At 37.8% G+C, this 25,205-nt stretch overlaps 1 protein-coding gene across 3 annotated transcripts in view; it reads right to left on the bottom strand.

The window, feature by feature from the left end:
• The window catches only part of ARHGAP6 (Rho GTPase activating protein 6), a 485,604-nt gene that overhangs the window by 429,809 nt on the left and 30,590 nt on the right, over positions 1-25,205 (bottom strand). The window contains exon 2 of one of the 3 annotated variants that reach the window (XM_059910659.1): positions 15,948-15,973. The exons of the other annotated variants lie outside the window; for them this stretch is intronic. Coding sequence (XP_059766642.1) covers positions 15,948-15,973 — 26 coding nt within the window. The remainder of the gene's footprint in view (positions 1-15,947; positions 15,974-25,205) is intronic. 3 annotated transcript variants of the gene reach the window in all.

Raw genomic sequence — 25,205 nt, forward strand, 5'->3', positions numbered from 1 at the left:
AAAGGATGAAACAGGAGAAAGATGGTAACCTTGGTTAAGATGAATTAAGCCAAAGAATGTGAAACCATGGGTCAAAAAATAATGATATGTATTAGTCAGCTGTAGCTGCAATAATATTACATAACAAACAACCCCAAAACTCTGTAGCTCACAAAAACAAGCATTTTCTTGCTCACATATCTTAGGTGACTCTGTTACAGGCTAGAGTCAGCTGGGTTTGGCTCTAGGCTTCAGGTCGGATCTAGATCTGTTCTATGAAGCCCAGGGTAATGGCTACCTGGGGCGTATTCTAATCACTACAATGTTAAGAGACCAGAGGCCAAGCTTAACCATGCAATCATACATAAGAGTTGTACTTGCATCACATCCGCTAACCTTCCATTGGCTAAAGCAAGATCTGCAAGACACTGCAAGATCACACTGCATCAAGGGAATGGAGAATTGAGAACACAAGCTATCACACTGTACAAAGAGCCCATGACTCTGACCCAAAAGAACAAAAACACTCAAGCATTCAAAACACATCTTGATAAGGAATAATTGTGGAGAAGGCAGAAATGAATGACCTATTCACTGAGTTCACCAACAGTGGGAAACTTCTGCTAAATCACAAAGCAGCTCCAAGTTTCATGTGTGAGTTAGAAGGCTATGTTCTACAGACATCTAGAAATTTCCAGTGTTCACATGAAATCTACACAATCCATGCAAGATACAACTGTTATTTATTGTGTGACTAGGCTCAAACCTAGCTTATTTGGAGCCTCCCACCCCCAAGTTCTCCATCATCAACAAATAGCACCATTTGTGGTAGTCTTAGGATATGTTCCCTAGAAAAAGACTCTGAGCCAGGGAGCTGCATGCAGAAGGTTTATTAGAGAATCCTCCAGAGAGATAAACCTATGAGGAAGTGAGGAGGGAAGGATCAGGCAGAGGGAGGAGTTGACCCGCAATGCAGTTGCAATGGAGGCCTCAGGTAACCAGACAAGGAGCTTGAGCTGGGGTGGCCCTTCAGAGGCAAGGAGGCCAGGCTTTTGTATCCCCAGATCAGCCAGTCAATGGCTGTGGATTGCCCTCTCAGAGGGAGTGTAACCTTGGGAGAGTCAGTTCTATGGGGCAGAGGACAATTCCAGTGAAAGGCACAGCTGTCAGCCTTCAGCAGGTACCCTTCCCAGCAGCTTGGGTTGAGTGAGTTGTCCCTGAAGAGGACAGAGCCTGGACAGAGCACCATAGTATACACTACAACTGGTGTCCACCAATCTGCTTAGGAATCTATGCTAAGTAACTGGGGGGAGGAGAGAAGAGTTAGTGATTGTACACGAGGGAGAGGAGAGGGACGAGAAGAATGCGGGGGAATAGTCTCCATCTGGTCCCTGGGATTGGGTTTGAGTTCTGTGGTTAAAGCCCTTAAATTTCCACGAGAGACTCCACATCCGAGTGTCAAGTCAAAACGACAAATGTTGACCCAGAGCTAGGGAGCTGTCCATTCTTCCCCACTCTGCCGTGGAAACAAGAGCGTGCTTTGAGAGTACAGGGTCTGGCCTTTGTTTGTGTTGATCTAGATAATGGAAGGAAAGGTGACGTGAATGAAGTCCAGAGAAGACAGAATGATCTATATGACACCCAAGAGCAACCCCAGCCCAAGGAGAAAAGAACAGAATCAGAAAGGAGCTGGGGGTGTGAGGGTGGCAGTGCTGTGAGAGACAAGATCCTGAGTAGGCTGAGTAGGAAGAGGAAAAGGAAGAGAAGGGAGTGAAAAGAGGAAAGTGAGGAGAGACAGAAATTATGCCGTGATGAATAGGATTTAGGGATTTTTAGGTCATTGAAGATCTTCTGTGTGCCATGGAATTTAATTTCACTTTAATTCTTTAAAGAATAACAAATTCTCTAAAGTGCAACTTAATTCTTTGAATGCAACAAAGATTTAAGTTGCTTCTCCACTTTTGGAGGTTGCTACATTTGTGTTTATTTGAATGTGACACCCAGCTGGACTGGATAGGAGGTGGTTTAGCTTTATCCAAGTTATATAAACGAAGTGAGAGAACTAATAAAAGTGTGCAAGAATGGAGGTGCGACACTTAGTGGATGTCCTTGTGATGGTTTTCAAAGAGTTGTTTTGCATTTCATGAAGCTCCTTGCTGTGTTATTGACTTTTGAGAACCCCAAGAAGGGGCTGCAGCTTCCACTTATTCATACTGTGTGCATGCTTTATGATCTCTTTGAGGGCAAGGGCTGTCCATGTAGATCCAAGGTGATCTGCAGACCTTGGAGAGCACAGGATCAATGAATGAAATCCGAGAGAATGAGTGGATGGATCCTGATGGGGTCACATCATCAGCTAAAGTGAAAATGAAAACAATTACCAGGATCTCCCTTAGGCAGCCCAGGAACATTAGATGGAAGTACAGTGGGAGCATCTTTTCAGTGTGAAAGATACCACCAATTTCTCAAATTGCTTTTAGACCTCTTGAGCCTCGGTTTTACTTTTTAAAATCTTAAAATCTCCATCTGAGCCCAAGTAAATTTAGTCGTTCTTTAATTTAGGTGTCACTTTCACTTTCAAATGAAACCTGTCTATCAGTAGTAATTTAATAGCTTAAATATGTTAGAAAGACACTTAGCAAAACATAAATGTTGCTCAAAATACAGTGATTAAAAATGCCAAATTGCGAAATCACCTCATTCAATGCTTCATTCTCTCCAATCTGTTTCTTATTTCCTTTGTTCTTCTATTTCCCATAATAAGATGCTCAAATACTTCTCCCTCAGTAAGTATTAATTTGATTAAGTGGGATTTTGTTCTTAGAGTTGCTAACTCATGAAGTATATTCATAATTCCTATAATTTTTGTGTATTACATTTAGAACATTGGAAGCATCTTCATTATGATCTTTAAACACTTGTAGCTGTCACTTACGGACAGCTAACATTATAATCTGTATAAATGTGTTCCTGGCAGACTGTGGGGTTTTTTTGTTTTTTTTTTTTTTATTTTTTTATTTATTATTTATTTATTATGTTTATTTTTGGCTGTGTTGGGTCTTCGTTTCTGTGTGAGGGCTTTCTCCAGTTGCGGCGAGTGGGAGCCACTCTTCATCGCGGTGCGCGGGCCTCTCACTATCGCGGCCTCTCTTGTTGTGGAGCAGAGGCTCCAGACGCTCAGGCTCAGTAGTTGTGGCTCACGGGCCCAGTTGCTCCGCGGCATGTGGGATCTTCCCAGACCAGGGCTCGAACCCGTGTCCCCTGCATTGGCAGGCAGATTCTCAACCACTGCGCCACCAGGGAAGCCCAGACTGTGGTTTTTTTGGGGGGTTTTTTGCCCCTTTGCATTTTGACAATGTACAATTCTCACCTCTTCCTGCATTCAGTGCTGCTTTCTAAAAAACCTTATTTCTATTATCATAGTTTCCAGCACCTTAAGTGATAATATCAACAGAAGTCTAAAGACATGGCAGACAGTGAATATGCACAATTTACAGAGCTCATTTATAGGCAGCATTTTCTGGGAACCAGAGTTCCCTGAAAAAGTCAGATCTGGAAATGAGTGGATATAAAAGGAGGATCACTGGTGGTGATTACAGCACAATAGATGGTTCCACACTCTGTTTAAATAAAAGCAAGCAGGATATTCCCACCGGTATTTAGTGTTCAGAGACAGGTCAGGTGATGTTTGAGTTGCCCAGAGGAAAAATTCATGAAGCTAACAAAATTAGAATTAAAGGCAAAGTAACTGACAATTTGAGGTTATGTTCAGGGTTTTAAAATCTCCATCTTCCTTTGTAAATATATATTTTAAAAATAGCTATGAGGGAATGTAATCTAGTTCTTATTGCTGGCTGCTTGGTTACTGTTAAATGAGGTATGAAAGTATACTTGTCACAATGACCTTATATTCTACTTTAAATTTATGTTTAATCGTAGCCCCGAAGCTGGGCTAATAAATAACTTCTAATCTTCTGGCTTCTTTCAACTAAGTTTTGAGTGGACCAGTACAAAACCTTAACAGCACAACCGACACTACAGGCTACAATGAAAAATAAGGGAAAATATTCACATTTTGGTTCTTCTTAGGGTATTTACTTCAAAAACACTAATTCAATAATTAAATCTGCAAGCTGTATGAAATCATATTTTGTGTATAAAACAGACTATTATTTAGAGATGTTTTGTCCTCCTCACTGGAAAAAGATAGATAAGCCTGGTTTTCATTAATCTCCCATTTACTACCATTTCATAAATAAATTTCAGCTTTATGAAGTGATATTTCACAGCTAAAACTCTAGAGAAAGTCATGGACTATCATGCAAAAGTGGCAGGGCTGTGTGAGCAGAATATAAATAGATTTAAGTAACAGAACAATAATATAAATGAGAAAGTGATGCTTCTGGTACATTGCAGTGTTCAGAATATAAAGAGATGTTATTTTTCTTTTCTATAAAATTGAACTGTGAAATGTATTAAATATGAGAACATGGCTATGGTACACTGGACACTGATGAGCTAGTAGACCATGACCACCAAAGCTGCCGCCACCATCATCAACATCATCATCATCATGATCACCATCATAAACACCCAGGAGAAGCACGGGGTCCTAGGAGAAGGGACCCAGTCTTCAGAGCTAGACAAGTCTGGCTGTGAGACATCATGATTTCCTGTGCTTTCATCTACGTGGTTTTTGCTCATCTAGGTCACAGCTGGATATCTATGCGGCATCATGAATGGCAGATTCCATCATAATTAAGAAAGAAACTCCTGGTCTTTAATAGTAGTCATGGTAATGGCTGGAAGACAGAATGCCCTGTGACCAGATAGACCTGGGTTGCACACCTGCCTCCACTATTTATAGCCAATGGGCCTAAGGCAAGTTCCCCAATTTCTCCCAAATGTTAGTTTTTGCATTTACAGACTTGTTATCTTAATTTGAGTTCCACCAAAAGAAGACTCTGCAGAAAAATGGGGATGCAGATAGTATATATGGGAGGTGATCTCAAGAAGCCCTAGGGAGGGAGTGGGGAGAGTAAGGTAGAAAAGGCAGAAAAGCCAATGAAAGGTGCATCAACAAGTGGGTCCCTGCTACAGACTGGTGGGGCTCAATCTTGTCGGAGACACTCTGAAAACCCACAAGGAACACATCTGAGAATCACCTCCTACAAAGGGGAAGACTGTAGCATTTTTCTACTTACTTCTATACACCACTGATTGAGGGATGCCCTGTGGAGTGTCAGTTCCCCCTTGGCACGTCCAGGTTTTGTCCACATGCAACAAAACAAGCTTGAGGGATGCTAAAGGAAGCCCCCCAGCAGATTTCAAGAAGGAGGGGGAAAAAGAGAGGAGGAGACGACAAAGATGATAGTGGCAGGCCCTTGCAGTGAGAACCTATCAGCATGCAAACTGTACAAGCCACAAACTGTAGCTGCGGGTAACACCAGATGGCTACAGAGGACATGGGGAAGGGCATGACTGCACCTGACTGCACTCAGGACAACGCAAGTTATCTTTCCAGGACATCATGAGGATCAGCGACAGGAATGTAAAGTGCTTGGTTCATAACAGGGACTCAGGAAATGGGAGCGACAGTGGCAAAGATGCCCTACAATAGGAGGATGGGCATTACCAAACTGAAAAACCTGCCAGCAACCTTGTCTGGCCAATCCAGAGCTCCTCCTCACCTCTAGGTGTGTGCAGATGAGCTGCTCTGCATAGGCTGCCTACACTGTTGATAAATTGTTGCTGCGGTTTTAGAGGAAGGTTTTGTTGAGTTTTCAGAGCAATAAGATAGACCCGGCCTGTGTCACTGAGTTGCCACATTCAGGTGCGCATGATGCCTTGCACGGGCCTAAGGCACTTTTGCCTTCACGAGCCCCTTCCTCCACAAAAAAATATATAACACATATTTTATGACCACACTGGTATAAAATGAGTATATTAATATTATACATTAAGACATTTTCGGGCTTCCCTGGTGGCGCAGTGGTTAAGAATCCGCCTGCCAAGGCAGGGGACACGGGTTCCAGCCCTGGTCCGGGAAAATCCCACATGCCGCGGGGCAACTAAGCCCGTGCATCACAACTACTGAGCCCTCGCGCCACAACTACTGAAGTCCGCGCGCCTAGAGCCCGTGCTCCGCAACAAGAGAAGCCACCACAATGAGAAGCCCGCGCACCACAACGAAGAGTAGCCCCCGCTCGCTGCAACTAGGGAAAGCCCACACGCAGCAACGAAGACCCAGCGCAGCCAAAAATAAATAAATAAATAAATAATTTTTTAAAAAGGCATTTTCCTGGACCTAAAAGTACATTTTTTTTCTTTTGAGCAAAAGAAATTAAAACATTCTGTGGGCCCCTGAAGTACTGTGGGCCCCAGGCACTGTGCCTGCTGTACCTAATGGATCAGTTGACTTTCATATATTATTTCATTTAATTCTTACAAAACCCATGCAAAGATGATTTCTTATCCCCATTTTTCAGATGAGGAACTGAGGCTAAGAAAGGTGAAATGACCCATCCAAATTCACAAGACCAATGGCAGAGCCCAGGATTCTTACACACATTCTGAATTCCTCCAGCAGTCATATGGAATAAAGGTCCACTATAATGATTCTTGCTGCTTTTGCCAAAATCTGAAAGGTCTCAAATACATGTAAATATATGCACACAGAAACATATAGATAGACACACACAGAAATATGCCTTTAATTTTTTAACAGATTTACTGAGGTATAACTCACATATGATATAATTCACCCACTTAAAGTATACAATTCAGTGGTTTTTATTATAGTCACAGAGTCAGGCGACCATCACCACACTCAATTTAAGAACATTTCATCAACCCAGAAAGAAACCCCATACCCATTAGCGGTTACACCCATTCTCCCATGCACCTCTCCCCAGCCCCCGGCAATCACTAATCTACTTTCCATCTCTACGGATTTGCCTATTCTGGACATTTCATAGAAATGCAATCACACAATATGTCATCTTTTGTGTCTGGCTTCTCTCACTTAGCATCATGTTTGCAAGGTTCATCCATGTCATAGCATCCATCAGTACTTCATTGGTTTTTACTGCCCGATGATATTCCATTTCGCAGACGTATCACATTTTATTTATCCATTTAGCAGTCAATGGATATTTGATTCCCAGAACTTATTCATCTTATAAGTGGAAGTTTGTACACTTTGACCAACATCTCCCCATTTCCCCCACCCCCAGCCCCTGGTAACCACCACTCAACTCTGCTTCTAATCCTTCTGCATTCTCACTCATTCCCCTTTGGATCCATAGTAGGTATGTATAAGAATTCTGGTCTAAGAATTAAGAATGAAGTCTGCAACCAAAACTTAAACTCAAATCAAGTTATTATTCCTTGGTTACGTACCAACCAACTAAGCCTACCAGCTGTAGGCTTAAAACAAGGAAAGAACATAGTGTAAACACTAAAGTTTCCATTATTCAAAATGCCCATAATTTCCTGAAATTGAATGGTTTATCCCAGGTGAAAAAATCAGTGATCACTCCCTATAAGCAGACACCTTCAGGAGCCAACAATCCGTTATTTTCTCTGGGACTTACCATCTGCTTGCCTATGCACCTCACTCCCACTTCAGGAGTTGGCCTCCTGCAGCCGTATTTGTTTGGTTACAGCTGACCAAATTGGAGCATTCACTCCACCTAAGCAAGGCCAATCGTATCCCTGCATCTGGGAATAGGGACTGCAAGGCTAAAGGGCTATCATCAGGTTCTCTGGGGCAGCTGGGCCCATCTGACATAACCTCTGACAGTAGGCTACCTTTTGGCCACCATTGGTACCAAGAATCTGAGAAGGATGGTGAACAGAGAAAAATGAATGAAGCAGATGTCAGAGGTGAGAGTATCCAGAATAATACATGTATAATTCTATTTTAGGTTCCACCCTTTTCCTGAGACCTGGCTATATCCCTGCTCTTGGGATCCACAGGTACCCCTATATACTTTTACGAAATGGCCTTTAGCTAGTTCAGTCAGCTTAGGTTAAAAGCAACCAAAATCCTAACTAACACATAAAGTTATTAGAAGCCCTAACAGAGCTTCTTATAGTGGATGATAAAGGATAAATTTGAGGGTTCCCTACACTTCTTAATTGGCATTTCACTATCTATAATTAAGCTAAAAGGCTTTTGAGCATCAGTCCCATCATATCAATACTTCTGGCACTATAGTTTGTGGCCAGGGTGCCATTCTTTGGAAAAGAGGAAATAGAATAACACTTTTAGGAAGAATCTATGGTTGCTGGTGTATGATAGCTCTGGGCTAAATCCTGCCTGCCATCCACCTCCACCCCCCACTCCCAGGTTTCTGAGAGAGCTCCAGGCACGAAGAAAAATAGCAAAAGAGAAAATAAGATTGTACGTTTTATTTTTAGTTGGAACTGTTTCTAATAACCCCAGATGAGGCCAGGAGTACTTGGCAAGAAACCAGAAGGGTTTTGGTCACAAGGGCATCATGGCCCCTCACCCATGGCTCATGTACCACGGGCACACATGGTCCATTTGAGTGCAGGAAACTTTGCTGGCAGCACCCACTTCCCTATATGTCAAATTCGGCAAGCAGAACCTTCTACATGGCCCACATAGCCAACTCCACTCCAACCCCTACCTCAAGGACCTGTTGGGCAGACACAAGGCATACAAGCAGAATCACAGCGCCTGTACTTCTCAGACTCTCCAGTTCCAGTCTCTTCCCTCAAGGGCTGATAAGGGGATTGTTTTCAGGGCAGCCCCTGAAACACAAAATTATTGCTAAGGCCTTTATGAATCAGGGGAACCAAGAATAAGAACACAATTCATAAGTGATGGGTTTAGTGCATGCATTCTCAGTGGGGCGACATCGTCACCAAGGGGGTAAAAACTGATTTTGGAGGGAGAAGAAAACTTACTCTTTGTTATGTATAAAGGGCAGATATACATATACTACATAAATAAATAAACAGCATATCTGTACTATTGAAATTTCTTGGAGGCGTCAATTAGGGAAAAAATGTCTAAAAAAGGCCCTACTGAATCACTGTGCTGTACACCTGAAATTAATATGATACTGTAAATCAATTATACTTCAATAAAAAAAAATTTTTATTATTATTTTAAAGCCTCCTTAGAAAAAACAGCTGAGAGACATCGGAGCCTATAGCGGTTGCTGTGGTACCACTTCCAGGCTCCCTCGCCCTGGTCAACCCATTCTCAGCTCTGTGTGCACTGACTGCTAAAAACTCCCTGTTGACTCCTCCTGAGAACTGCCCTTTCCAGAAGGGGACCCACCTTTCCCAGGGAGACTATGCTCCCACCTTCTCCTTTTCTATTTCTTTCCTCCATACTATGCTCCCTTTCTGTGAATGTTGATCTGGTCCATGCATTTTTTTCATTCTGCACCCTTCTCAGAACTTCCTGAAACTCACTGTTTGTTTTGCAAACTCAACCTTCTCTTTATATTCCCCGACTCTTTTCTAAGCACTTCTGAGTACTCTTCAATAGTGTCAATGCTTTTTCTTCTACTACTCTTGTAAGTACTCTGAGGGATATAACCTTGACTCATTCTCCTTTCTACTCCCAGGACCTAGCACTGTTCCTAGCAGGAACAGATGTTTAATAACTGCCAGACTGATCAAAGTAATTTACAGAACATCTTTGCAAGTTCTTTGGGTAGGTTGCACCCTGCAAGTACTAAGAAGGCCACAAAGCAACTCCAAGTTATTTCAGAGATGGTCCTCCACTAAAAAGACCCAGTTCCACTTATTTTTGCATTCCTACAAGCACCAATAGCCAAGAAAAAAAATACCTAAGACATCCTTTTCAAGCTATAATCCAAGTGTCATAAATAGAACATTTTAAAAGTTAAGTCAAATATGATGAGACAGTGTATCAGTACTGAAATAGCTATACTTAAGTTCAAGTGCTAAACATAAATAAAATATAAACAATGCTGACTTCTTCTTGCAGAGTATCTATAGTTTACAGACTTGTTTTATCTATACTGTCTCTTTTGAGGCTCAGGCAGCCTAAATAACATTTTACTCATTTTAAAAAGGATGAAAATATTTTAACAGGTTCAAGAGGCGCACTCAAGGTTGCAGAGTAATGTATGGAGAACAGAATTCAAACCCAAGCCTTCTATGCCTACCTAGTCCAGTGGTTCTTAAGGAGGGGCAGGGAAGTTTTGCCCCCGAGGGGACTTTTGGCAATACCTGGAGACATTTTCTGGTTGTCACAACTGGAGAAGAGGTACTATTGGCATCTAGCAGGAGAGACCAGGAATGTTGCTAAACATCCTACTATTTAGAGGACAGCCCTCCATAACCAAGAATGAAATACCTGGGCCAGAATGTCAATAGTGCTGAGGTTGAGAAACTCTGGTCGGGTCTAACATGTTAGCCATAATAATACATTCCTTTGAGTGGACAACGTGGCTCTTAAATGGGTAGGGAGCTATAAAGGCTTTGGCCACAGAGCTGCCGACACCTTAGTTTTAGCCCATTGATACCCATTTCAGATATCTGACCTCCAGAACTGTAAGATAATAACTGTCTTAAGCCACTAAGTCTGTGGTAATTTGTTATAGCACCATAGGAAACTAATATAGCATTATGCACACACACAAAAGGATTATGTTGCACATCAGCTTTCCTTCAAAATTGGAGATTCTACCAAAGCATATGACTCCATCTTTATAAGTAGAAATCTACACAATTATGACTAAGCACACTCACTGATAGCTGATATATTCTGGGGGTTTATACCATCTCCACATTTATAATATCATGTATTCTCTAAAACACTTTACCCAATGAATTATTGTGTATTGTAGTGGTCCCATGCATGGTTAATTGATGTGCACAGCATACATGGTGCCACCAGTAGAAATCACTAAAGAGAAAAAGAAGAGGAAGCAAAGAAATATAAAATGATTGTCCTATATAACATACTTTCTTCATACACAATATTATGTCCTATGGATAAATAAATAGATGGCCATTATGCAACCCATGTTATTGAAATTCCAACATAAAAGCAAATTGCTATGAGTGAACCGCAATTACATATACAAAGAAGAATACATTTCATCTACACACCTAAGTGGAAGTACAAGCATTGTCATTGTAAGCCCCTCTACTTCTCTATAATAAACTCATGTGATTACCGGGCAAACAAAGATTTTCAAAATGCAGACCATCCCTATTCACAATCCTCTGTGTTTGAGTGCATAGCTGGAGGGTTAATCCTTTGGATAATATCACTTTTCAAGGAAGGTGGGCTTTAGTAAAGAATTTTTTTAAATAGGAGGGATTAATAATACACTAATCTCCTTAGTAACTGAAGCTAATTTATGAGAACTATAAACTTTAATCTATTTCCAACTTTAAAAGCAGAGAACATAAGTCAACCAGAAAAGTATTTATGGCTAGTGACCAAAATTAAAATTGCTTCTCTTTTGGGCAGAAGTAGCAAGAGCTCTGGATTAGGCGGAATACAAAGGATCTAGTCCCTGTTCCGGAACCAAGATACTATGCAGCTTTAAGAAAGTTCCTTGGGCTCTCAAATCTTGGTTTTCTCCTCTACGATATCGAAATGTTGGATCAGTTATGTGTCTCTAAGGCTCTTTACAGCTCAAAAACAATCTATGCTTTAACAGCAATGCAGGATTGTCTTATTAACTTCATTTTGTTAACATATAAAAGCCTAATTTATAAAGACATTTAAACCTCAGGTTGTATCCATGACAATGCATGTCTGGTGACTCAATGAAAAAAAGCAGCATGATTTGTCCTACAGTTTGTTCAGTCTTTAGGGATTTGATGTCTTCACTTGGCTTGTAGTGAAAATGTTGACATGGATTACTGCCCACTAATAAAAATAATTTTCATTATGTTTGGCTAGAAATCTGTGTGCGATGAAGGGTAGGGTCCAAACAACAGATCAGCATACCAGCTTCGGCAGGTTTGCCTCCTCACTTCCCCCTAGAAGTCCCCTCCCCCACCCTCCTATCCCTGTCCAACATCAAAACCAAGGCTTAACTATAAATAGGTGCTGGAATTGACTTAACTAACTTTAACATAGAGGGACAGGGCCTGAGTAGGCTCCAACTTGGCTACATTTTGCTTCATTCCTGAAGATTTTCCAGCAAGGTCTAAATCTCCTGCTGCTGCCCTCTTCTCCCTCACAGTGTTCAATGTCCTTCTGCATTATAACTACAGGCAGCACTTTCCTTTACTCTACTCCTTACTTTGTAGGACAATCTCCTCATTTTCTTGATTTGCAACATGCAATACCTATGCTCGGTCCCAAAGAGATAACACATAAAGTCATAGAGAGATGATGTACAAGTCATTAAAAAAATGTCTAGAGGTTTCAGTTAGTCTGAGCAATGCTCCAAATACAGGATTTGGCTAAAAATAAAGCAGGTTTATAGTGGCTTTTGTTGTAAACGCCAAAAAAAAAAAAGGACAAAATAAAATCATTGCTGGGGCAGGAAGGTAATTTTTAAAAAGCATCTAAAGGAATTAAACTAGCAAGAAAAAAAACTCAAACTCAATGAAAAAAATCTCAAACATTTTTTGTAAAACCTTCTTCTATGACTTCTGGGTAAGAAAGAGTTTTAAGTTTATGCTGTAATGTGTCCCCTCTGTTCCATATATGTAGTTACGATAAGTGAAATATAAAAGAAAAACACCAAAAGACAACAGCAAAATACAAACTAAGATATACATCCTCAGGAACCAGTAGCAGTGAGTGTGAAGTCACAGCCTACTGGATGCTGGGCCCTTAAGCACTGAACCTGGGCTCTAGGTGTAAAGCTGGACAGGATTTGGAACACTCTGCTTGTTAAAGGAAGTTAAATCAATCATTGCCAATTGATTCCAGGATTTACAGGTTATACCACTGGTTATCAAGGAGGAGGATATTACTTTGTTCCCCAAAGAACATTTGTCAATGTCTGGAAACATTTTTGGTTGTCATAACTAGAGAGAAAGAAGTGCTTCTAATGAGTATCTAGTGGGTAGAGGCCAAGGATGCTGGTAAACATCCTACAATGCACAAGACAGTCCCTCACAACAAAGAAGCATCTGGACCAAAATGTCAAAAGTTTTCCTATTGAGAAATCCTTGGTTATATCAAGCTGAAGACCAATGGAAGCAGGTGGCATCAACACAGTCTGCCTAGACCAAGATCTGAACCAAGCTGTTACTGGCTTGGAGACTGGCTCTGCATTATTTCTAATTTCATTACAGGACAGGAGCTTCAAACCATCATACTAAATGTGGTTCTGTTCTGGGGGCCCAGGTAGAAGTCAACTGAAAAATGCCAGACACAAAGAGATGCCCATAAAAAACAGAGAGAGACAGAGTAAAGAGAATGAAAGTACAAGAACAAATGAGCAAGAGAGAGCCAGAAAAACACAAACAAAAAATTCCACTCAAAATTAGCCTATGAACCAAAATTATGAAACATGTGAAGAAATATAACACTGAAAAAGACAGCCAGTAATATAAATATTCAGAATATGAGTTCGCTCTGATGAAATTAATTTTATAAAATAGCTTGACAAAATACTTTAAAAGAAGTAAGTTTTAAATGTTCAGGAAAATAATAGATGAAATCACATCTGCAAAAATAGAAGAAATTATGACATATAATCAGGCAGAAGGGAGGAAGAACAGGTAAATATAAAAAGAAATCAACTAAAAATTTGAAAAATATATAGTTTTTAAAATTAAAAATTCAAAGGATGGGATCATCTTTAGACCCGAAATAGCTGAAAAGTAAATTAGTAAATTATATTTTGGTAGCAAGTAATTTGCCCAGAAGCCAGAAGAAGGAGAAAAAAAATTAAAACTTGTGAAAGACCATTTAAGAATCAGGGCAGATGGTTTGAGAGTCTCCAACTTCTGAGGCTTATTAGAGATTTAGAACCTCTTATTAGAGATTCCAAAAAGAAGGCTGGATCAACTAAAGAGCAGCATATGTACATAAATATACAAAAGTTTTCTTTCCATTATCAAAGAAAAATGAAAATCCTCAGCTGAAAGTGCTCTGTAAGTATTCAGCAGCATAAATACAAATAAATCCCACACCTGGACATATTTTAGTAAAACTGAAAAATATGACCTTCAAAAGCCAGTAGAGACAACTGGTAGCTTAACCTAAAAAGAAGTGACTATCAGACTCAGAGCAGATTTCTTATCAGCAACAAAAGTTAGTAGAAGACCCTGGAACAACACCTTTAAAGTGATGAGGAAAGATAATTATTAATATAGAATTTTATTCCCAGATAAACTACCATGCCACATTGAAGCCAAAATAACTATATTATAAAACATAAAACTTTTGGAGTGTTTAACACTCACAGGCAGTCACTAATAAGAAGTAATAAAGGATTTCTTCCAGCAAGAAGAAATGTGAATTCAGAGGAAAGGCATGGGGCAAAGGAAACAAAGCATTTGTGTTTCTTGTCAATGAAAAACAAGTAACATTGCTGTGGTGGTGAAGCTGTACCACTTTCAAAAATGCCAAATGCCCTTGAGTTCAGTAATCTTAATATTTCATCTCACACTCTCTACTTTAATATACTGCTTTTAATTTCACTAAAGGAGAAAATTCTATTCTCAAGTACAGAGACCAAAAAAGTTTTTGGCAAGAACATGCTTATAGAAATTTTAAATGACCAGAATAAATCAATTATATATAGACACAATGTACCAAAGAAACAAAAACACTCTTCAAAAACATAGTTACCAAACATCAGGGTTGGGGGGAGAAGGTATAGGAAATAGAACCATCAAAAAATTGGGAATGGGGAGAACTGTTGTATCCTGAACCCTGCTCTGTCACAAAACCAAGAGCATTTCAACTGCTTAGTCTACAAAATAAGGGATTGAGGGACATCAACATCCTTGATCCTTGACCAAAGGAGTTGTTAATCTAAAAGATAATTAAGGTATCTTTTTGCTCTATTATTTACCAAAAATTATATAGCAGCCACAAGTGTAAAACCTTAGCCTTGTAATATATTATGAATTAAAGTTTTAACTGTTCCAAGAAAATGTTTGACATTTTCTCCATGGCTCTCTGCCAAGTTTTTCAAACTAGATATTCAATATAGACAATGGAACCAAACCACAGAATTTATCAAAAGTCCAGATAAAATCTTAATATTTATAAGCCACAGAAACATGTTCTGTGCTACCTTTGACATTTGTTGACAAAATTGCAGAGGAGTCATTAAACCTGGAACTACACAATTTCCAATAACTCCTAAAGTTGTACTAATACTAATTGTATGCCAGACATATCAATGGTGCCTGACCCATGGTATATTCTCAATACACTTTCAAGAATAAATAAAAGAAAATTACAGGAAAAAATAGACTATAAGAGAAAAGTAGAAATTGACGAAATAGAAAACAAGATATAATGAAAGATATGTAAAACCAAAAGTTTGTTTTTTACTAAAAAACAAACAAATAAAATGGAAAATCTTAAGTAAGATACACCAAGAGAAAATACAATATTAATAATACAAATGTTAATAATTAATAATATAATAAAATTAATAATACAAACAATAATTAAATACAGTAAATTTAAATACAGTAAAGCTTTTAAATCATGAAAGAATAATATAAACATCATGAAAGAAATTTTAAAATGTGGGTAAAATTGATAATTTTAAAGAAATGTATAAATTATGAAAATTGCTCAAGAAGAAACAATCAGAACATATAAATAACTGTTAAAAAAATTTAATTGGCAATTAGAAGAGTGCCCTTGAAAATGACAATCAGGCCCAGATGGTTTTGTAGTTTGTTCAAACAACTTCAGAAAATGGGAAAAATTACCCAATTCTCTGAATGAAGCTAGAATATTTTTTATACCAATTTGATAGGGACTGTATGAAAAATGAAAATTGTAGACCTACCTGACAGTGAACACAGATGCCGAAGTCTGAAAGAAAATATAGCAGAATTTTTAAAATCTGGCATGTATATCCATAATGCAAGGATGGTTCAAAATTTTTAAAAAGCTAAAAATATAATATACCATATTAATATATTAAAGATGATATATTAATACAATGAGATGCAGATACATTAAATATCTGCATCTCACTGTATTCAGGGAAAAATCCATAAAATTAATCACTCATCCATTATTTTAAAAACTCTTAGCAAACAAGAATTAAAAGAGACCTTCTTAATCTGGTAAGCATTAAAAAAACAAAACCTAGGACAAAATGTCAGATCACCACTGTCACTCCAACCATTTAGAACAAAGCTAGTATTTCCACAAAATTCAAATTCTAAAGATTACTTTTCCAGTCAACTCACTGTCTTTTGTTTCTATTTTTAGACCCATAGGTAAACTTTCATTAACAACATGATATAAAAGTGTACTGAATGCCACTGTAAATTTGAGAAAAAAATGAAACAAAGATGAGCCATTTTCTCTGCAATAAATCACTTCGCTATCCAATTGTTTATTAAGCCACAACTTTTGAAAAGGACTGGCTCGTGTAATATTTGAGATTTTAGAGGAAAACAAAATGTACTAGATGGATCCGACTGTCACCTAAAATGTTTGACATAGGGGAAAATATTATGATTTTGCTGTCTTGGCTAAGCTTCTGAAATAGAAATCACAAAATTATTTCACAGACAATTATTTGAAATCTAGAGCGAAAGTTATACTACTGTTACAATGGAAAAGCAACTGTCCCCTAACATCATCTTCTAATTTAGTAAAGATATAAGTGAATCTGTAAAAAAGGAATTGCATTATTGTCTACTATTGAGGATTTAAAGGATTTCTTATTGAAAGCCTTACGAATCTCTTTTTACAAAAGCTTCCTTTTAAAATAGTGATAGTCTTTGTATATTCTGCATCTGTGCAAACAGCAGCAAGACTATTACTCTGCAGCAAGCTGATTATGAGAGCATAAAGAAATTCTAACCATACGCAATTTTAGGTACCACTGTGAACTGGAATAATGATAACCATTTCCTCCAAAACTCCCCTGAAAATGCCAACAAAAATATGCTACATCAAAGCAAGCAGGCGATGAACAGATGAACTCCTCTTCCCTAATATGGAAGCTTTTCAACAAAATGGATACAAAGATAGTTTGGTAAAACTAGAATTGTTTTTTCCCTGTTTAAATATTTCAGATGTGTATAAATATTTTCTGTTTTGCTATCAGCAGAAAATAATTATGTGTACTAATCATTCCATAGCTCCCAACCATGACTAATTTTGGTCATTTGCCTACAATGAGTGTTTAACTATTATTATTGTCATGTGATCATTTCAGATGCTTCAGACACTACAGTGTGTGTATACAAGTTGGAGAGCAGGTCTTGCAGGTCTTATATTTTTACACATCTATACAAAATTAGTCAATTCATCCCAAGAGAGCTAGGAAAGGAGGGAACTTGCCTACCTTCCTCTATCTCCACCGCCTTCTTCTCTGCCATTACCTTTAATGATTTCAGCATCAGTGAAGCCCATAACCTCATAGTTCCTCAATTTCCTCTGGTCCAGAAAACTCTGTATTTACTCCAAGGTCACCTCACCTTGGGTATTTGCCATCTTTTGGGAGTGCTTAACCTACAAATGTTCTCTGACTACAAACTTCTGTTCTTCCACTTAGCATATGTCCTTAATCTTTCTAAACCTTCTCTTTATTGTCATTTTTAATTCATTCATTCAACAAATATTTATTATTTATGCCAAGCACTGAACTTGGAGCTGGGGGTACAATAATGAATAAGACCAACATGGTCACTGAACTAATAAGGCATTTATGAATATATATATATATGTGTGTGTGTGTGTGTGTGTGTGTGTGTGTGTGTATATGTGTGTGTGTGTGTATATATATGTATATATATGTGTGTATATATATATATATATATATATATATATATATATATATATATATATCCTCTTTAGGACATTGAATTCTGGGAAAAAATTGCTACAAGTCACTCCTAACTCCCAAAGGCAGCATTTCATTATTAAAGCACATACTCCCACAAATTGTAAGGCAAAGTCATTCTTTCTGTGCCCAGGAGTAAGCTACTCCCCAAGGCACCAAGTGGCAGCAGGATGCTGGGTTGAGGTTCCCCTTCACATACTCTTAAGAGTTCCCTGCCAAATCTGACCTCATGTTTCAACCACAAACACACAGCTAATAATAGCTTCTGCTCTTAACTTACAAAATACAATTCTTAAAGGCAGTTTTTGAGAACCAGCCAAACATCTGAAAGGAAAATTTACAGAGCCTAACCAGTAACTACTACCAAAACAAAACTTCTCCCAGCAGCCACACGGCATTTCCAAGTTTTACCAGCAAAGTTCTTTGAAAAGAATCTGAGGCTCCCACAACCAGTGTGTATGTCTGTTCAGCCTAGAGGTCAAGTCTTTTAATTACCCCCCGCGAGTTTCTGTTCTCTCAAAACAAGTAACAGGTGAACATATTTTGGGATAGGCTCAAGAAAAATGGATAACCAAATATATACGTGGTGGGTAGTAGAATTTGGCACGTGTTTGGTAGCTCTGAGGGAAATATTTATGTAAGGTGTTACACTTAGGTTTTTCAAAAAAGCTGATGTCTGGTATATTTTTCATCCTCTAATTAAAAATTAAATTATAACATCTTCATTCCACTATTCAGACTATTTGTAAAAGCAGAATATCCAAGAAGTCCAATTCAAGTGACTTCTGAAAGGGCAGATTGTGAACTCTGCACACATCAAACTCCACATGTGATGGGGATGCCTGGGCCCTAGAGATCTGTGGGCAAATAAAACTCATCCTCCATGTGGTTCTCTTCTGTTCACAACTCTATGCCTAATGCCTTGTACAGTTAGGATGATGACTGGCATGGACTAGGTACTCAATAAACATTTGATGTTTGAATTAATGGTGAATGAGAGGATGGATGGATCGATGGATGGATGGATGGAAAGATGGATGAATGCATAGATATTGTTCTCTATTTGGATGGGTGGAGGAAGAGTTAGGGGTAGAAAAAATGAGTTGGGGAAAGATTTCTGACCCATATTAATGACATTCTTCCTTTGGCAATAAGACAAAATACTCTGGGCAAAGCTTTGATATTAGGTGAATTAAGGTGTAGATCCTGGAGTGACCTCTGATTAGCTATGCAATCTTAAACAAATAACATCACCTTTTGGGGCCCATTTCCTCATCACGAAAATTGATAAGAAAAAGTTATTTGGGTTGTTGAGAGGATTAAATGAAATAACAATGAAAGAGCTCATTGAACTACGTGGTACTGTGTTTTTAAAATGCTGGAAACAGATAAATTGAAGAGAGTTGATGACGACCTCTGGGCTAAAGGACATGTTACTCACATACAGGGAACAGAGATAACACTTCAGATAATTCTGGCCCCTGGAAATCTATGATCACTTTAAATATGCATAGATAAAAGATCTTATGCTGTGTCTGTGTTGTAGCATTATGTCGCTAAGTAAAATGCTCATCAAGATAAACTGTAATCATCTCTTCCCTAAAAAGGTAAAATGAATTAATGAATTTTACTTTCACACTGCATGATTCCCCATGTTGTGTGTGTTCTAGTGCTGATTTAAAGGATCACAAAGTATGGACAAATAGAGGCACAAAAGTCTAGAAGAGGAGTCAGCAAACGTTTTCTGTAAATGTCAAATAGTAACTATTTTAGGCTTTCAGGGCCGTACGGTCTCTGTCACAACTACTCGATTCTGGTGTTATAGCAAAAAAGCACCCAGAGACAATGCATAAATAAACGGGTGTGTCTGTTCCAATAAAACTTTATTTATGGACACTGAAATTTGAATTTCATGTAATTTTCATGTGTCACAAAATATTCTTCAGGGTTGTGAAAAAAAAATGCATCAAAGGCTGAATCTGGCCCATGGACCACAGTTTACTGACTACTGGTCTAGAGCAAGCAGTTACTTTAATACCTGACTGGAGTCCTCTAATGAATCAGGAGTATTTACTTTAAATATGACGTTGATATTCTCCTGATGATCCAATGTTAAAGGTTAAAATAATTAATATTTAACTAGAAATGAAGCACTATTTTCAAGCTACTCAATTAGTGAAGTTTGGGAATACTTAAAATATGCAGACATTTGCTGATGGGCATATTAGCTAACATCTATGTTTTCTAGCAAAGACAACAAGTTAAGAAAATAAAAGTAAGAGAAAACAATTTTCTTCTGGTTTTGCTTAATTGATTGTTGAAGTGTGTTTTAGGGTGATAACAATTGGAAAGGCATATTTCATTTCCTAATATAATACATAGCGATTTTCTATCCTGCTGTTAGAAAACCTTTGGGATTATTATTTCTGTGACTTATTAAAACCTGCCTTTGGGGGCAGAGAATTGAAATGCCCCAATCACAGGTTAACTATTATCATTTGCAAAGCTCCAATTTGATTTGAACAATAACCCTCTAAGTTAGAGACTTGGAATTATTTATCTTCTTCTTTATTTTCCCTTAGAAAATTGTGTTTTTAATTGACCTAAACCTAACTCCCACAGATTCTGCATAAATGATCACAGTGTAAAGAATTAAATTTCTCCACTTCTGTTTGGTACATTAAGACTCAGCAGGAACTGCAGCTCAACTGTCAAATTAAAAACTCTTCCAGTCTTCACAAATACATGGAAGCAGTATTTACATGGATACAATTCATTCTCTTGATATATTGTTGCTATGGACTGAATGTTTGTGTCCCCCCCCCCAAATTCATATGGTGAAGCCATAACCCCCAGTGTGATGGTATTTATAAGTGGGGCCTTAGGGAGGTAATTAGGTTTAGATGAGGTGATGAGGGTGGGGCCCCCATAATGGTATTAGTATCCTTATAAAAACAGGAAAAGACCAGAGCTTTCTTTCTCCACCACATGAAGACATAGGGAGAAGGCAGCCATCTGCAAGCCAAGAAGAGAGTTCTCACCAGGAACCAAATCTGCCTGCACCTTGATCTTGGACTTCCCGGCCTCCAGAACTGTGAGAACTAAGTGTCTGTTGTTCAGCTACCTAGTCTATGGTATTTTGTTGTAGTAGCCCAAGCTAAGACAATGGCATTGCTAGGCATAGTTTAAAACATGCTTTCTCTAGCTGTGCTGCCCTCAGTACGTTGCTCATTGCCTATTTTCAATAACATGAGGATTATAGTGGTACCTGACTTGGAGTTGTCATGAGGATCAAATAAGTCAATATTCATAAAGCATACAAGGAACACTTTATAAATGTACACTTACAAGCTTCCTCATATTTATATATGTATTTGTACATCTGGTGGCTTAAGCTATATACGCAGCCAATTATTTTTATTTAAATGTTGAGTAAGCTTTAACCAACTAATAGTCGTGTGAAAATATAATGAGATAAATAAAAATTAAAATAACAAAGTGATACTATTTCTCAGGTTGGCTAATTTTTTAAAACTATTTGGTGTTGCCAAGTGAAATACTCAGAGGCATGTTTAATGGCCTAACCTTTCCAGAAAGTAATTCTGCAATATTCCTAAATCCTTAATGTTATTCACACCCTTTGAATCATTGATTCCTCTTTTAGCAATGCTTCTTAGTGAAATAATAAGATGTGGAGCCAAAGATGGATATATGAGGATATTTACCATAGCGTAATTTACAGTCAACTACTCAACAAGAATTTCCTCTCCCCTCACTTTGGGCACTGCAATGTCATCAGTGCTTCAAGGAGACACAGTCTTTGTGCTCAAGAAGGTTACATTCTAAATGGTAAGAGAGCAAATACACATCAAATAACAGCATGTAATTCTTTTCTTGAGGTACATAAAACATTCTAATTTCTGACATGCTTGCACCACTGATGTCTCAATAATTCAGATAAAGGAAGGCCAAAGTACTACAAAGATCCTTCTTGGAAGAGAGTTGATCTGGGCCTTCCAAAGTGGGTAGTACTTGAATGCACATGGAAGGGAGAAGAACAAGACATTCCGGGTGAGGTTTGACCAGTACAATTTAATGTTATGCTTGTTATTCTGGTGTAATTATTAACAGTGCCCCTTTTCACATTCCAAAGTGTCCCAATTTTTACGATAAATTATATGAACACCCTAAGCAAAAATACCCTAAGTAGAGGGCATTCATGTTCACTAAATTGAGTCAGTCAGCTCAATAGATAATAATTTTTACCAGCACCAGCAAGAGAACACTTGTTCATTCAGATTATTTGTTCATTTATTCAATGTGAATTTATAAAAGGGTAATTTGCTTTAACTTTTTTCTGTCAGTGCAGAATGAGAGCCAATTACAGGAATGGACTGTAAATGAGAGTGCCTTTTTTTTTTTTTGCATATTTTTTTCCCTTTTTTTTTCCTTCTGTACAGCTATCAGGATACTAGGGGAGATATCAGAAAAATTCCTAAAGCTTCATGGTAACAGGCATATCTAGAATTTGTAGAGTGAACAAAGGTCCCCAATGGCTTAGGGAAGAAGATTATGTAGATTTTCCAGGATTCTTCAGGACAGGGATTGAGATAAGGTTTTTTTCCCCAGGTTTCTCCTCAGAACTAGAGTTTAATAAGGCTCACAGAATTAAATGACTTGCTGGTCTGAAATCAACTGAGATTCGGGGAAGGGGCTGCCACCTACATACTCGTCAAACCAAACCCCAGTTGGGCATCATCATTTCTCCACACAATGTGAAATTGGAAGTACTAAATCATATGAATGGCTGGCACCAGATAAAAGCCACCATCATTCAGCATTCTTGCACCATCATAAGAAAATCACAGCTTGTTACAGAGAGTTCACTAGTAACCATGGAATATGAAATCCAAATTTTGGTCAGGCCAAATTTAACAATAACCTTCATCAGCCAAATATGTTACAGAACATTTTAAGCCATGATCAATTTGATAAAAATATCTGCATAATTTCCCTTTATGCAAAGTGAAATTAAAAGGCTCTATAATACCAAAATTGAACTACTTTCTAACAAAAAATGTGGCTTCAAGGTAGTACCTTATTAATAAACTTATAAGCTGTAAATTTAAGCAGAAAAATTTGACCAAAGGGAAAAAAATAATCAATTAACCAATATGCAATCAACAGTTAGCAAGATAGAGATTTTTCTGAAGAAGAAAAGTCACTTTTAAAAAGTCCTTATTGCATAGCATTCGTTACTCAGTACATCATGGGTTTTATCATGGTCTGATTGTGCTGGCAGCACACCTCAAACGTAAGAGTTGAAACAGTCAAGTTAATGTTTAGGGCAGGCAGTTCCATTAAAATATGACAAGAAGCAACAATGATAATATTTGATGCGAAATCCTGCCATCATCCAAGATTCTGCTGGGGTCACAAAAATTAATTTTAACAATTCCGACCTTTAAAAAAATTATTCTAAATTTTGCTTTCACTTTCATTCCATCTGGATTATTCCTCTAATAATGTATGGAAGCAAAAATCATTAGGCTAATTATTTGAACTCCTATTCAAGAGAAAAGCCTATTACACTAATAGAGAAAAAAAGACAAAACTAACTCTTGATAATAAGCAGACTTTTAACTCAAATGTCTCAGTGTGAAAGGCTCAAAAAGTCACTTCACTGAGTTTAAATATGTTTCTGTTTCCCAAGTTCTTCCCAAACCTAATTAAAATTTTCTGTAATTGCTTTTACCCTTTCCTATGAAGTATTAGCTATAATAAATGCAAATTTTGATAATGCTTTTATTGGTATTTTTTAATCTTCCTAGTTACCAGCAGCTGGGTGGCTTAAATTAAAATGATTCTTTTGAGACTACCTGAAGTTAGTTTTTGAGTAGTTTCATCAATGTTCAGGTAATAAATAGTGATTAATTTCTCCTTACAGAGAAAGAAACATGACAATGTTCAATAATACAAATAAGGTTGTTTTCCTGTCAAAACAATATGGCCAGAGCTATAAGAACAACAATTTTCAACGAAATCAGGAAAAACCTATTCTTAATTCCCGTAAGGAAGCAAACCAGAGGATTAGGCAGATAGGGACAGTTATTAGCACCAAGTTTTTCAGCTATTGAAAGCAAAATACAAGTAAGTACAATGAGAAAAAACAAAAAGTGGGAAGGAGAGCCTGTTTTAGGCAATTGGTATCTAAGACTATCTACTCCAACACAAAATAAATCCTGAATAATGTTTACAGTTGGATTAAAGAATATGGGAGATATGGGAGCATATGTATATGTATAACTGACTCACTTTGTTATAAAGCAGAAACTAACACACCATTGTAAAGCAATTATACTCCAATAAAGATGTTAAAAATAATAATAATAAAATTAAATTAAAAAAAAAAGAATATGGTAAAGTCAAAAAAGCGCAAGCATAACACTGAAAAATACAGGCAGAAGCAATGCAAATTAAGTGGTCTGAGGCAAATATGCCAGAACTAAAATCTTTGAAAGTTGTTGGCAAGTTGGCTTACATTAAAAACTGAAGCTTGAAATAATGTTCTGGCTCTGTGTGCAAATAACCAAATTTCAGGCATTAAATGAGTTGTCTACATGACCACACAACTAATTTGACTGAACTGTTTAGATATTTTTAGTGATTATTATCATCTAAAATTCATTCTGTACCCTCCACTAAAATCTCCACTTGTTTTCAGTTGTAACAGTAACTCTTCCTGGTATCTGTCCAGTGAACGAGTCAGCTGGCAGACAGAGAAAACAGGGCCAAATTACTACTCCCCTGATATTAAATTCAAGTTTCAATTCCCAACCCAAAAGAAGAAAATATTCATTTTCAACAGATGAAAGAAAAATCATATGTAGCCCCAGACTAACTAAAAGACTTACATTTTAAAGTTGAAAATGTTATTAGCTAGTAAGAAAGAAAGGTTAAAGCACTAATTTGGTATACTAGAATGAATACGATCTAATGGATAACAAACACTATTTTTAGACAAATGTTAGGCTGCAGAGGAATGCCACACTTGTAAATAGGAAAGTTGATAATTTAGCTATTCTGAAAATTAGAGGTTTCAGGAAGCATGAATTGAAAGTCTCATCTGAAGGGATTTCTGACTGCCAAAAATCAGGAATGGGAACCCAGAGTCTAAGAAATGTGAAAGGGTAAAAGACGGACAAGGCAGCAGGAGTGGAAGGGAGCAGAAACATAAGACTG

This window comes from Balaenoptera ricei, chromosome X (genome assembly GCF_028023285.1).
Source record: "Balaenoptera ricei isolate mBalRic1 chromosome X, mBalRic1.hap2, whole genome shotgun sequence".
Lineage (NCBI taxonomy): Eukaryota > Metazoa > Chordata > Mammalia > Artiodactyla > Balaenopteridae > Balaenoptera > Balaenoptera ricei.